This window comes from Mixophyes fleayi, chromosome 4, assembly GCF_038048845.1.
Source record: "Mixophyes fleayi isolate aMixFle1 chromosome 4, aMixFle1.hap1, whole genome shotgun sequence".
NCBI classification, from domain to species: Eukaryota; Metazoa; Chordata; class Amphibia; order Anura; family Limnodynastidae; genus Mixophyes; species Mixophyes fleayi.
This window is the reverse complement of record NC_134405.1, coordinates 128,690,864-128,706,207: the sequence shown is the minus strand read 5'-3', so window position 1 is coordinate 128,706,207 and position 15,344 is coordinate 128,690,864. Positions and strand designations below refer to the sequence as shown.

The 15,344-nt window shown below is 42.9% G+C and overlaps 1 protein-coding gene across 1 annotated transcript; it reads left to right on the top strand.

Moving 5' to 3' along the window:
* Positions 1-4,260: 4,260 nt before the first annotated feature.
* PCLAF (PCNA clamp associated factor) lies at positions 4,261-6,662 on the top strand. The gene is made up of 4 exons (XM_075208222.1): positions 4,261-4,407; positions 5,595-5,678; positions 5,782-5,956; positions 6,573-6,662. Exons 1-4 carry the CDS (start codon positions 4,353-4,355, stop codon positions 6,610-6,612), a joined length of 354 nt encoding a protein of 117 aa, XP_075064323.1. The 5' UTR covers positions 4,261-4,352; the 3' UTR covers positions 6,613-6,662.
* Positions 6,663-15,344: the final 8,682 nt, after the last annotated feature.

Genomic DNA, 15,344 nt, shown 5'->3' with positions numbered 1-15,344 from the left:
CAAGATTTTTGGTTCGGTGGAGAGGAGGCGGCACTGAAGTATTGGAAAGAAAGACTTAGTACTTCGCCATCGAAGGGAAAGCACTGGTGCTGCGCAACAAAATAATTCCCGTTCTGCGGTCTGCTCAGCAGAAATATGTTAATAGCACTACTATACAGAGTGCACCTCTTGAGCCTAAAATGCATTTTCCATATTGTTTCAGTGGTGACAGAGCTTGCTTCAGCAACTTTATAAACAGTTGTAGATTGTATTTCCATCTGCGATCAGTGTCCTCTTGTACTGAATCACTCCTTCAGAAAGATCCACAATCGTGTTTTTTTTTTTCATTAAAGCCTTATGATCCTGCATTACAGACATTTTTTCTGCATTTTCCCTCCTGTATGATGATCCAGATACTCTGCAGAATCTGCATTACATACTCTAAGACAAGTCAATCGTCCCTCTGATGATTGACAATATACTGTTCAGAATTTTGAAGGTGGGCAGCAGACACCTCTTGGAACGATCCAGCCATTTGCAGTCAATTCTGTGTCGGATTATCTGAAGTAATAAAGGACCCCCTTCTGCAATACCCTCCATCCAAGACATTAGACAGATGCATGGATCTCTCCATCAGTGACCGCAGACACACATTCTGATCCATGACTGCCATTTTTTTTTTGAGGTAGATGCCTCGGATGTGGGAGCTGGAGCAATTCTCTCACACGCAGACCCAGAGACTCCATTCCTGTGCATTCTTCTCTAAAACGATTTCATCTGCTGAGCATATTTACGACAGGTTTTTAGCAGTAAAATTGGCTCTGGAAGAATGGTGGCACTGAAAGGAGGGTGCAAATAACAGAGTGCCCATTGTCACCGATCTTAAAAAGCTGTTGTCATTCGCTACCTCTAGACCGAGACCCGCCTTACTCACCTCCTCGCCGGCGTCCTCCCGTCTTCACGGCCGGCCGCCATCTTAGGTTCGAATTATCTTTTAAAAACTCTTCGCTAACCCATTGGCTGCTGGGCTGCTTCTCCTCTATTTAAAGCAGCCTCCCCTCTCCTTCTGGGCCTGTTCTCGGGATCACTCCTGCATGGAATAAGCTCCTGGACTCTCCACTCCATTTTCCCTGTGATATACCTGCTATCCGCAGTTCATCTCACAGCAACCCTTGTGGCATACCAGCTATCCGCAGATCATCTTATCTGCTGTCCCAGCGGTAACACCTGCTATCCGCAGATCATCACACCAAAACCCTTGTGGCTTACCTGCTGTCCGCAGTTCATCTCACCGCAACCCTTGTGGCACACCTGCTATCCGCAGATCATCACACCAAAACCCTTGTGCTTACCTGCTGTCCGCAGTTCATCTCACCGCAAAACTTGTGCAAACCTGCTATCCGCAGATCATCATATCTGCTATCCCAGCGGTAACACCTGCTATCCGCAGATCATCACACCGCAATCCTTGTGGCATACCTGCTACCCGCAGATCATCATATCAGTTATCCCAGCAGTAACGCCTGCCATCCACAGATCATCATACCGCTGCCTTTGTGGCAATACCTGCTGTCCGCAGATGACCAATCCACCATCTCAGTGGTAACATTTGCTACCCGCTGATCTTCGTTCCTATTTCTGTAGCCAGTCTTCAGATAGCACTGAACTCCTTTGATCTTGCCATACTCTCCTGAGGGCCGCGACCTGCGTAGAGGAAGCTTCTAACATCCATACCTCCTTGCGGGGGTTCCTGGAAAAGACCAGCCGCTGGCGCCTCTAGTAAGAGTACCACCAATTTGGCAGATCAGGGTCCTAGCATCCTAGACTCCCGTGACAGCTGTAATACATCATTTCTGTTCAGACACTTACACCCAAAAAAGCTTTATGGGCTCCCCTCTTTACCAGATTTAAACTTGTGATTACATACTACTCTCTAGGAATTTCCTACCTTTTCATGAGAGCATTCCTGGTAACAATACTATCCTTCCATCCACAGTAATTCTGGCTATCCTGACTCCTGATTTCTCTGAGACTTTGAAACAGAACCAAGGCATGGTATCACCCAAGACTCCTAAGAAGGTGTTATTTGTCTCTGATTGTTTCAAACAACAAGTCCAGTCAAAATTCCAGGTTCATAAACTATCTGGACACCCTGGTATGAGGAAGATGACCTCTGGCCTTTCCAGATTGGTATGGTGGCCACCCTGGTGACAAGATATTTGTGACTTTGTACATTCCTGGGAGGTATGCTCCCACAATAAAATTCTATGTGACATTATCTACGGCCTACTGAATCCGTTACCAATACCTAAACATCTATGGTCACCAGTGTTCTTGCCCAAAAATGTTGACAGCTGGGTAACATGTTGGCTGCAGTGCTCACACAGTGCTTATTATAATAGTATAAACAGCCCTGGGGTCATGAGTTCGATTCCCAAACATGGCCTTATCTGTGTGGAGTTTGTGTGTTCTCCCTGTGTTTGCGTGGGTTTCCTCCGGGTACTCCGGTTTCCTCCCACACTCCAAAAACATATTGGTAGGTTAATTGGCTGCTATCAAATTGACCCTTGTCTGTGTGTGTGTGTGTGTGTGTGTGTATGTTAGGGAATTTAGATTGTAAGCTCCAATGGGGCAGGGACTGATGTGAGTGAGTCCTCTGCGCTGCAGAATTAGTGGCGCTATATGAATAGCTGCTGATGAAACAATGGTTTATCCTTTTAAAATAGGATTCTTTCAGACTCCAAGAGCCAGATGGCAAGTAAAAACAGCTAGATGAAGCACCTTGAAAATAGGTGCTGTGAAGAACACTGGTCGCACATTTCCATGGATTTTGTTGGTGAACGTCCAGTTTCCGAAGGCTTTATTGTTATTTTGGTTGTCATTGACAGATTTGTACCTCTCTCTAATTTTCTCACTGCTGAGTAGTTAGCCCAAATGTATGTCCAGTATATCCCGAAGCTCCACTGCATCCCTGAGAATATTGTACCAGACAGCGGTGTACAATTCACACTTAATTTTGGAAAATCTTCTGTAATCTGCTCAGGATAGATCTCAATTTTGTCTTCTGAATATCATCCACAAATAAATGGGCAGCCAGACAGAGTTAATGCTTAAGATGCTATGGCACTCTTTTACAGGATTATTGGGGGGAACATCTACCATGGGCTGAATTTGCTTATAATAATTCTCCATATTCTGCCTCTGGAATATCACCATTCTACTGCATTTATGGTGTTCATCCTAAGGCCAATTATTTCTCTACTCCTGATCATGCATACTCTTCTGAGGTCTGTGATACTACCAGCACTCTTAAATCAGTCGGGAGGAGAGTTCATAAGAACTTGCCAAACGTACGTCCAAGCCACAACAATTTTGCATATATCACAGACCAATTAAATTCCTCATTTTTGCTTTCTACAAAAAACATGCGTTTGTCAAAGCACTGCCAGATTGTTCATTGCTGAAACCAGTTTACAAAACGCAAACCTTTAAGAGAACTTATTCCAAGGGGTAAATGTATCATGCTCTGGTTTCTTCAACTCGCGGGAGTTCGGCGAGATGACAGCTAAAATTAAAAGCGGTGCTGCCTTGTAAAGGGAAACTTGCCTTTACAAGGCAGCACCGCTTTAAATTTTAGCTGTCATCTCGCCGAACTCCCGCGAGTTGAAGAAACCAGAGTATGATACATTTACCCCCAAGGCTCCACCTCTGCAGTGGAGAAAGAACCAATGGTGCAGCAGGTGCAGTATACCGGGGCCCATGGATATACTGGGCTTTATAAGCGAGATGAGGGCCCCAGCTCCCTCCTGCCCTGGGGCCCACAGCTCGCTAGTTGCACCTCTGCACTTCACTTCTGAAAAATTAGTTTGTAAAGAAGAGTGGGAGAAGTCAATACCTCTATGGTAAGAGTGAATCATCAGTAACTTTACACCCATAAACAAAGTATACAGGTAGTATAGTTCATTCGATCTCTATGTATTACCAAGTACATTACTATATGCATATGATAGTATGCAGGTAATAGAGTGCTTATTAAAGATTATAATCACTGTATTCAGCTGTAGTTCACATTAGAGGTACTGAGAACGTCTATTGCGTTTCATCCAATCATGTCACAGAGCGGGAAACTCAATCCACACACTAGAGCCTGACAGCTATAGGTGAGCGAGCATTGGGCGGCAAGGAGGAGTGACGGCTTCCGTTCTGCTACTAGTGGCCGGTCACATTTTGGTAGGCGGAGCAAAGAGGAGTCTGTCCAATGGGAGCACGGTGGGCTGGCAGGAATTTAGAGCGCCAAAGTGGGATGTTTAAATTGCGCTGTAGAGAGGTAGGCGCGCAGTGCCACAGCGGGTAGTGTGTGTGTGTGACAGAGAATGGTGCGTACCAAGGCGGACAGCGCGGGCCCCTCCACCGGCAGCTACAGGAAGGGTGAGTTCAGCAGTTACTTGTCTGTAGAATTATATTTGATTTGCGTTATTTTCCACACTTTTATTAATTATCTGCACTGTAAGCAGTCCTTAACGTGCGGGGACTTGTGAGGGTATGGATTAGTTTACATGTAATCTTGTTGGCGGTTATTCGCTCCGTTGTACGTATGTGCGGCATCGTTGTAGCTGCAGCTGATTACCCGCTAGCCGACTACTAAAGGGTTAATAATATGCATGGCGCCAAGAGGGGGAGCGCGGCAAAATCCGGGTCCTTGTCTGCACTTAGTTACACGGCTGCATAACGTCACCTATGTCTCATTACAGCGAAGAGTGCTTATTAATACTGTACGTTTGTGGACACTCTGTACATACGTGGGGGGCAGCGATAGCGTCATTTTGTATGTACAAATCTACGTTGTGTTGCTCGCTCCTCAGTAATGCACCCATGTAATGTTCTCCAGTGGGACACATTTTAGGGTGGGTGAGAAGCTGAACGCTACAGAAGTTCGCTACGGCTACTTGAAAGGGCTCCCCCTGCTGGTGGACAGGTGCTTGCCTTATAATGGAATATATATCTGCAGAATGACGGTAAACCAAATATACAATACATGAAAAAGCAAACCGTCTATCCACTCTCTCTGCTGATCTTGTCTCCATTAATCTGCAGGCCAGCACTTGTCTCACCCCTCCCCAGTATAGGAGGAAAGGTCTTCAGAAGCCTGGCTATGAGGGATCATATCTGTTTTCCTGTAGGGCCTACATTGTTAATGGACCTTCTTGAGGCCTCATTCTGAACTAATTGCGATAACCTAGAATAAATCTCTTACAAGCGTTTTGATTCTTAGCTTGGGGAAATGATCGCTAGAGCTAATGTCCCCCATGGGTTTTGTCAGGTGGGTAGCTTGTGTTCCTACATATACCTGGTATGATAACTCTCATGTATGTAACAGGTACTGTAAACACTTCTCAACAGTGCCTATGATATGTGGGATTTCTAGATATGGGATATGGGGTGTGTGGTGTACACACCATGCTGCCAGAGTGGTTATGACTTGCATATAAGGGGTGTGGCTATCACTTTAGTTAATACTGCAGTACTGTATTTTGACATGAAGCAATATGGTTGATCAGGTGTAGTCTAGACTGCTTTATTTAAGAGTCTTTAATTCTTTATATTTTCCCCCAAAGCTGTTGCTGCTAGAGCACCAAGAAAGTCTTTTGGCACCGCCTCTGGTTCCTCTAACCACAGCACATCACCAACGGGAAAGAAATGTAAGTTGTGACCTGCTTTGTGTTCATATGTATTACTCCCAAGTATAAGCTTGCAATTTTCAGGGTTTTTTTTTCTTTTCATCCATTTTTCATAAACTTGCAGCTGAAAGCAAATATGCAGGAGGGAATCCTGTATGTGTCAGACCTACTCCAAAATGGCAGAAGGGTATAGGAGACTTTTTTGGGTCCCCATCTACAAGCTGTCCTGAAAAAGAGAATCGTTTGCCATCTGATGATGAAGAAGCTGGTGGTAGTGGTGTTGGTAAAGTGCAAAGGAAGTAAGTTTACTTTCAGCAAATGCTGTCACCATTTGTTATGCATAATAATGGCTGAGAATTTTGATGTGCTTTGATGACCACTAGTCTCCATATCATAAAATCTTTAGAGGAGTGGTGGAACTTTCAGTGCTTTTCCAGTGAAATTTAGAGCAGAATTGATTGAAGTCTGTACCAACATAGCAAAGCTCAACAGGAAACTTATTTAAATCCTGATTAAAGATATACAAAGTTCAAACCAGTTCTGGTAAATAAGTATTGCCTCTTTAAATTAAACACTGCAACATTCCTAAATGTGTATATTACAGCTGTGTAATCTAAATAATCCATTACAGGAACAAATGCCTGAATTGTGGTCACTAGTTGTCTATTGTCAGTACAGCTTCTCATTAAGCCAAGTACACTTTCAAGTTATACAATGGCTAAAAATACTATCTTTAATTTTTTTTTTTTTTTAAATGTTTGTTAAATTGTATAGTCATGGAGTAAATGCTGAAAACCATCATTCTCTGGGAAGGAATTGGTTTGGTAAGGTGTAAGAGGCATGTTAAGCAAAATGTAATTTTAATTAATGGGTAACAGATTTGTAAGATACTAAGGTAACTTAATCTAATTACAGATCTCGCCCTCTGCCTGAAGATGCTTCAGATGAAGATTGAATCGTCATTAAATCAACTCTTGTGTACATTTTGTAAATAAAGCTTTTTTTTGTACATATCTTTGACAGCTGCGTTTAACATTCATATATAATTTTTAAAAAATACACTTTTAATGTCTTGTCTCTGATACTATTCAGGGTAGTATTTAACCTAATGGAAGTTGGTAAGACTTAGAAAGTTTGATACACATCAGTCACAGCTTCTGTAACTTGAAGTCCATTTTTCTTTTTGTTGAAAAGCTTTTTGTTACCTGTTTACTTCTGATAAGCATATTTGACCAAAGACCTACAGAAAAACTAGTTTAGAACAACCTTTGTTTAATGCTCTTTTACACCAACTTGAAAGTTGTACTGAACTTATTAAAAGTTTTTTTTTTATCTCTAAATAAATTAAGAGGTGTCTTATTCCTCAATAATACTTAAGGGATAGATAAAATTCTCTGGACTAATCCTCATTTGTCTACTGCAACTGAGGGACTTGCTTAAATGCTGGATTTTCTGCTGCTTTCTATTGATTTAAAAGGTAATGTAGCAGTTCTATAAGAAGTGTCAAGAAAAATCTGGGAAATCTAAGCTGTTAACTTGCGCAAGCAGTGAAAGAGGAAATGCGAGTCCCATGCAGCAGATTTATAAGAGAATGCAATATGGTAGGAAGCTGTTTTTGAGTGCACTATGGTACTGTAATGGAGTTTAAATATAATCACTGTTTAGCTAACTCTTTAAAGGTCAGCCAGATGAACTGGGTTGTGGTTAACTGCATTTTGGTCTAACGTGGCTGTTGCAGCTTCAATTTACCTATAGAAATCTAAAAACTTAAACCAATCCTTAACTGATGGGGTGATTTCCAATTAACAGGGATATGTGGATTTGCCTCAATGAAGTGGTTTTAGAAGGGATATCTAATACGATCACACTGGAACTTTAATCATACTTTGAATCCAGAATTCCATGCCCTCTGGCACTCCTCTCAAAATCTTGATCACCTCTGTCCCAAGTGGTTGGAGCTATGGACACAGATATATGCCAGGGGTCTCCAATGAAGTTGAGGCCACCATGTATCTCATAGTCCAGGAAACATCTTACCGAGGACACTGGGACATCTGTAACATCTAGCACTTGCCTTGTATTGAGTCTCCAACACTGAAACATTACTTAAAGCTTGGGTAAATGGGTATGAAGGACTTCAATTCTGGGGCTGCAAGATTTAATTTGTGCTTGGGTGAATCTGGGTGTGTGGCCAAAGATAGGTTCCCAGAAGTTTATATATATTAAGGAGATTGTTTGGGAGCTTGCTGGATGGAACAGAATTAAAAATGGAGTTGCCTAACCAAAGCAATTTTTTCATTAACATTTCTAAGGCAATGTGTGAGCCGACTCATAATGGGTCCAACTATCTATCTGCAAGTGTCAATTTTTTAATCTCCAGGTATGGGCAGATTCCCCTGTTACTAAGCAGCTGTTGACCATGGAGAGAACCACCAATTCCTAAGTGTGTGAGATGTCAAGCCTGGAGGAAAATCTTTGTAGGGTGGGTAGTAGTCTAGAGTTAAAATAATCTCTACTTTTTCCACTAATCCAGAGTCATACAGCAATTTGTATTGGCCTACAGCGATGGTGTTCTTACAAAGTAACACTGTTTGACTCAACAGGGTGTGCTCACTCTAATCCTATTAAGGTGAACAGTCTGAGTGTACAACAAAATTAGGCAGCTGGCCACCTAGATATTTCTTCCTGTAAAGCTATGTCTGAAGCAGGGTTTCACTCCCGTTTCAGAAAAATTCCTTAAATTGTGGGGGACCAAACTCTTAAGGATATAAATTGGCAGGGTCTGGATAAGGTATAAGTCACTGACAATATTTTTTTTTATTACATTGACCCTGCCTATCCAAGAGATCTTTGTTTCCTCCACTCAAGTGTTCTTTGCGTATATATTTGTTAGTTTGGGGGCGAAGTTTGCAGTAAGGAGATCATTCGTATCTTGGTATGTTCTTATATATTTGCGTTCCATTTAAATGTGAAAGCACTTTGCAGAGCCAGAGTAGTATGTTCATGTAAATTAATACTGAATGCTATATGGGTTTTGTATAATTCACTTGTAACTTGATTCACTAAAGGTTTGAAATTCTGGCAATAAATTGGTGGGAGTAACAAACAAATCCATTAGGGTAGTTAATAAGTTGTTGGTGTAAAGCGCAAGTTCCTTTTTTTTTTTTTTTTTTTTTCCCTTGACTCAATCCCAGATTGTCAGGATTCACATGAATCCCTTTATCAAATACTTCCATACATACTCTAAAGATAAGGGGAAAAGGGAGCATCTCTCTTGTACCAATGGTGATGTTGAAGGAGGCAGAGAGTGCCATTTATTCTAATTTTCACCCATGGTTTCTCATATATAGTAGCAAGAAAAAGCATATGAATCCTTTGGAATTACCTGGATTTCTGCATAAATTGATCATAGTACATAATCTAATATTTAAATCGCAAAAATAGACAGATGCAAATTACAATACATCTCTTGTCCATTATAGCCCAATTGAGTGCCAGAAGTTCCAATTTGTGGACTGGATAGTTTTACTTGCTGGGGGACAAACTGGCAGAAATAGAACAGTGGGTGAATTTTCCCATCAGGCTCCTGGTATATCATCCCCCCCCCCCCAAGTCCCTCGAATGAAGCATCAACATGGAGAATATACAGTAGGGTGGGATCAGCATAGGCCAGTACGGGAGCCTATCGGACTCATTCAGCTTCTTGAAAGCCTCCTCACTGGCCAAAGTTCACCTTAAAAAAGGTGTCTTCGGGGGAGCTTCCCCTCTGAGAGGTGGGTACCTTTGCGTCAAGTTTGTCAGACAGTCCGGTACAAATCTCATAGTGCCCACAGAACCCCATAAAGGACCGGAGCTCCCTCAACTTTGTGTGCCAAAGCAACTCTAACACGGTTTCCAACTTAGCTGGATCTGTGGCCACACCTGTCTGCTGACCAAGTGCCCCACATATTTTACATTGGTCTGACAGACTATATGTTCACAGAGAGCTTCAGGCTATATTCCCTGCTCTTGGAGGGTCTCTACAAAGACTGAAATCCTGGTAAAATATGACCTAGTTTTTGACTCCCACTACTTGATCCATGCATCTCTGGAACATAGCTAGGGCCCTGGAGATTCCCTGTGGCATTCTCTTGAACTGGTAGACACAGTGGGAAGATAAATATAGTCTCCACTTCCTTGGGTGTCTGGTAATACCCACTCCAGAAGTTGAACATGGAGAATCATCTGCTTCCTGATAGGCAGTCCAAAGACTTCTCAATGCTCTGCTCCGTATACTGGTCAGGGACTGTACTCTTATTCAGTGCCTGGTAGTCCATATACACATGAATGTCCTCGCTCTTCTGAGCCACCATTATTGGAGAGGCATAAGGGCTCTCCGACTCCATGATAACTTTGGTCTCTAGTAACTTCTCCAAATGATCCTGGGCATTGACAAAATCCACTGGCGCAAACCTCCTGGACCTCTCTGAATGGTGTCTCATCATTCAAGTTAATCCGATGCACCACTACGTGGGCTGCGTCTAGGTCCTAAACCCTATAGAGAAAGTTGGAGCTCTCATCATCTCTGATCACTTGTTCCTTGTCTGTCGAGAATGCATTACTTTCCTCGAAGCAGGACTGAAAGCTATCAAGCTTCAGTCTTTCTCTCATCTTGCTCACCTCTCTCCAATTTCTGGTAGGCAGCCAAACATATTGCATGGATGGTGAGACTGGGTAGTTTTCTTCTGCTTCATGGCACCACAGAGCTAGTTTCCTGAAGATGTTTGCATTCGTGCCAATAATGACCGTCACCTCTCTGGTATCTCCTTCAAAGCACACCAAAGCCATCACCTGCAACTGGCTATCCCCTCCGGCAACTTTCTGAGGAAATTTCAATGTCACCATGATGTGCTATAGGTAAGGATAAGTCTGCTCACTCCGATCCAGAATCCAGTCAAGGGCCTTAATGGCATTTTTGACCGGTATCGCCTATACCATCTCTAAAAAAATGATGAACACCTGAGACCCACTATCTAGCAAAGCTGAACATTGATAACCATTAATAGACAAAGTCATGCTTGGAGCAGGACCCATCAGTCCTTCTGGGACAGTCTTCCACCACTCCTGCTTGGGCTCCACAACCTTCTTAGCTTGGATCTTTCTTAGAGGGCCGACGGGTGATTGCTGGTTGTCCCCTACCATTTCTCAATGGTTTGCTGCCTCAGATTGGTGGAATCGGGATCTTCTTTGGTTCCACCAATCTGCATACAGGCAAAGTGGCCCACCTCCACAAATGTAACAACCTTTCTGAGGGCTCACTTCTTGACTTCTCCTATTCTTCTGATGTCTAGCTGTGAGACTCTTGTGAACAACCAGGGATATTTTGGGCTTGTGCTGCCAAAAGTTGGGCAATTTATTCACCCTGTAATTTGATCAACTGTAGTAGCCCACTCTTGCTGGATTCTGTCTCAGGCTTTGTGGTTACAGTCACTACCCTTTTTGCAGGCAGCTCTTTAGCGGCCACTATAATTTCTTCTTTCGAGATGTCTTTCACCAACTCCTTGAGAGAGGGGAAATTCTTTCCAGTGTCAGTGTATTTATACTTCTGAACCACAGGGTCTTCAGTAACAGCCTCTTGAACCATTAGCTGCAGTCTGTACAGGTTCACATCTTCTCTAGCCATCCCTCCTTATCTAAGCAAAATAAATACATAGTTTTTTTTTTCAATGTTTCAACTGATGCTTAGCTCCTCAGCATCCTCAGGTGTTCCATACACGTCATTGAGTGCATCAATATAATACCAGGCTGTTGCGTGGGGATCATCCCTTCTCTATGCCTACACAAAATCCGCTGCAGGCTCTCTGCTAGTCTCTGGCATTTCACAGACTCTGAACAGTTCCACTTTTCCATACATTGGTGGGCAGTTTCCCACCAAGAGTCATAGGGCTCTTCTCCCATGGGGACTGTTCCAAAGAATGGCCGCAACTTTAGTTATCCTCCATCATCATGCATTCGGCTGACCAGTTCTGTCAGTTGTCCTACTGCGGATGTGAGTTCACCCTGCCAGTCAGTGAGTGGGGTGGGCAGCTGTTTAAATTGATGGCTGGTAGACTCACTCTCTGAAACATGTTGATGATGGCCGCGTGCCCCCGAGATCAATGATAAGCCAAAGAGCATCACATCTTCCTGTGCTCTTAGCTTCCCGGTGTCAGGAGCCTCGTCGGCCTCGGGCACCGCCGCGACTCACTTCCTGCCTGGGTGAACGTCCCGGCCGTCGGGTTGGTGCGATGTTGTCTATCTTCACTTCAGTGCCTCCACCCGAGTCTTCTACAACGTATGGTGGAATGCGGACTGTAACTGGTCCCTCAGGAAGCCCCTTGTACCCGACCACACTAACTCTGTGAGTAATAATGGACCACACACAGTGGTTATGTACAATCGAATACATGTTTATTTTGGGGTAAGTAAATGGGTAAGGCAGATTTAATGAAAGGTAGATTCTAGATGGGTAAGTGGAACAAAGGGGAAAATAGTAATCAATGGCAACAGTGTGGTGAACAATAATGACAAAAATCACACAGAGTATAAAAAATATAAACCAACAATATTTTAAAGCAAAAATCAAGGTAATAACATTATTAAATAGTTTATAATATTAACTATTTAACATTGAGGCACTTATAGTAACGTTGGTAACCCGGGCTACGTAACTTTGGTATCTTGTAACCTGTACTAGTTCTCTGATTATTGTGTCTCTATATCGCTGACATGTAACTCAGCCTATGATATGTGCAGATTACTATTAGGATATCTAGCTTGTAAAATTAGTGGTATAGAACCCGATTTACTAAGGAACGTAAGGCAAAGAAAGAAGTAAATTTTCTCCTGGACCAACCATGTTACAATGCAAAGGGGGGAACTTAGTTTATTATTTTGCACATAAGTTAAATAGTGTTTTTTTTTCATGTAGCACACAAATACTTGATAACTTTATTTTTTTTCACTGACATTTAAAGTTGATCTAGGACAGGCCTGTCCAACCTGCGGCCCTCCAGATGTTTGTGAAACTACAAGTCCCAGCATGCACTTCCAGCTATCAACAGGTTGTCTACTGGCAAAGCATGCTGGGACTTGTAGTTTCACAAACACCTGGAGGGCCGCAGGTTGGACAGGCCTGATCTAGGACATGCACTACCCCAACTATAAATCTGCTATCACATTTTAAATTTACATCCCCCGTTCAATGCAACATTGTTTTGCCAAGATTCAAAGTTACTACTCTTTTTTTTTTTGCTTTCCTTTCTTTAATGAATCAGGCCCATAGTGTTATTTCTTAATGCAACAGTAATGGTGTAACAGTGTTTAGTGTGTTACTTCTTATTTCTCTCTCTCTCTCTCAATGGAGATTGATGTCTCAGTAGCTCTTGCATCGTGGACTACCTGCAAGCCTAACCTTGCTAGCTCTACCCCTCTTACATGCAATTCACCAATAGCTTGAAGCCCCTCTCAGCACATAGGCTCCATTTTCCTTGCAATCTCCTTCAGGCTGATAGGTAGCTGATTCTCTGCAGGGATCCGTATGCAAAACTTTCTTGTGCATCACCCAGCAGCTTTTGTGGTAGCTCTGGTGTCCGTGTCTCCCTGTACACACCGTCTCTTCAGTATACTCTCCTCGCAGGTCTCTCTCCTCCTGCTGCTGCCACTCTCGCTCCCATCTTCCAGCACCTCTTACTGTGCTTTCTCTTCACCTCCTTTTCTGTCTCTCATCCCAGCCCTAAGTCACTGCAAGGGCTGAACTCTGCTTCACCACTTGTTTCTCTGGCAACATGCTGTCCTGGCTGCAAAGCACAAGGCACCGTTGCTACAGTCACTTTTATTATGTTGCTAATACTCAGTGCTGTCCTTTATTGTGTTAACTAAAGTACAATGTCAAGTCAATTTCTGATACAACCACTTTCAACTAAGCCTTTGTTTTGTACACTGCAGGACCTGACAATGTAATATGTTATCAGCATATCATGTGTACAGGTAAATACATTGGCTTATTTAAATTAAACTGGGGTCTAGGAGTTATTTTACAAAAAATCTAGGCAACAAATACTACAAACAATTACTTACATTTTTCCACGTAATATAATACTATACTTTCTGTGAGGATACCAGGTTTTTAGAACGGAAGATTACTAGGTTACCCGACCCCCCTTAGGTTCAGAAATCACACAGACAAGGAGGAGAACGAAAAATACAACCCTATCTTTACTTTTCTTACAGTAAAACAACAGAATATAAAACTGCACACTTTAAACAATGTGATGTGAGTGAGTTCTCTGTACAGTGCTGTGGAACCAGTGGCGCTATATAAATAAATGATGATGATTATGATGATGATGATGATAGGTCAGCAGATCTCCAGTGTCAATAGTAGTCCCAGCAAGGTTCCCCACCCACCTCAGTCATGCAAAAGTTCCATAGGTAAAAGAGTCTGTCAACAGAAGGTCCAAGGAGTCTTAGTATCTTGCTGGTACTGAATGCTTGCCAAACTCTCCACCAGCCTGATGGGGCTCTGGGTATCCGTCTCCCCACTCCTGTGGGCACACCAATTTACCCAGATCCTGGTGAGTATCTCCCGATGGAGCAACAGTCTGCTTCCCCAGGTATGGGACAGCGTTGATTACTGGGTCTGCTGATAAAGAACATAAACTCAACACCAGTCAGCCTCACAATTTCCAGGAATCAATCCTCAGAATGAATACCCTCTCACCCCCCTTCACTGGAGTGGTCCCTTATAGCCATGGCCAAGTGTGACAGTCCATATAATCTATGCGGATTGGGCAGCACGGTGGCTAAGTGGTTAGCACTTCTGCCTCACAGTGCTGGGATCATGAGTTCAATTCCTGACCATGGCCTTATCTGTGTGGAGTTTGTATGGTCTCCCTGTGTTTGCGTTGGTTTCCTCCGTGTGCTCCAGTTTCCTCCCACACTCCAAAAACATACTAGTAGGTTAATTGGCTGCTATCAAAATTGACCCTACTCTCTCTCTCCCTCTCTCTCTCTCTGTCTGTATGTATGTGTGTGTATGTTATGGAATTTAGACTGTAAGCTCCAATGGGGCAGGAACTGATGTGAATGAATTCTTTATACAGCGCTGCGGAATCAGTGGTGGTATACAAATAAATGGTGGTGATGATGATGATGCGGATTCACGGGCCAGTGGGAGATGTTATCTTGGCAGTGTGGCTTGGTCTCATCACACTTGCCCTCAGTAATCTACAGATATTAATAATCAATGTATATAGCACTTTTCTCTCAAACAGTTATTAATGTGGAAATTTCGAATTGTTTAAATGAACTGAGGTTTTTAAATATTTTTAAATAAATATACTCTAGTTTTTTGCTTGTTTTTTTTAACTACAAAGAATATTTTTTTTTCCTCCACATACAAACACAATGGGGAATAGAAACACACATACAATATTGGACAAGGAAACACAAAGGGGAAACAGCGATGGGGGAGATGAAAGACAGACAGAATTATGGGGGAAAAGGCAACAAACATGGTGGGGGAAAAAGGGGTCTGAAATGGGCAGAGGAAAAAGTATATGTCACTTACCTGGGTAGAAGCGGGAGAGGCGGATCTGCGCTGTTTAATGTAAGAGGTCATGCGCTGACTTCTTTATGCTAATAGGCAGCGTGTGGTGCAGAGGAGGC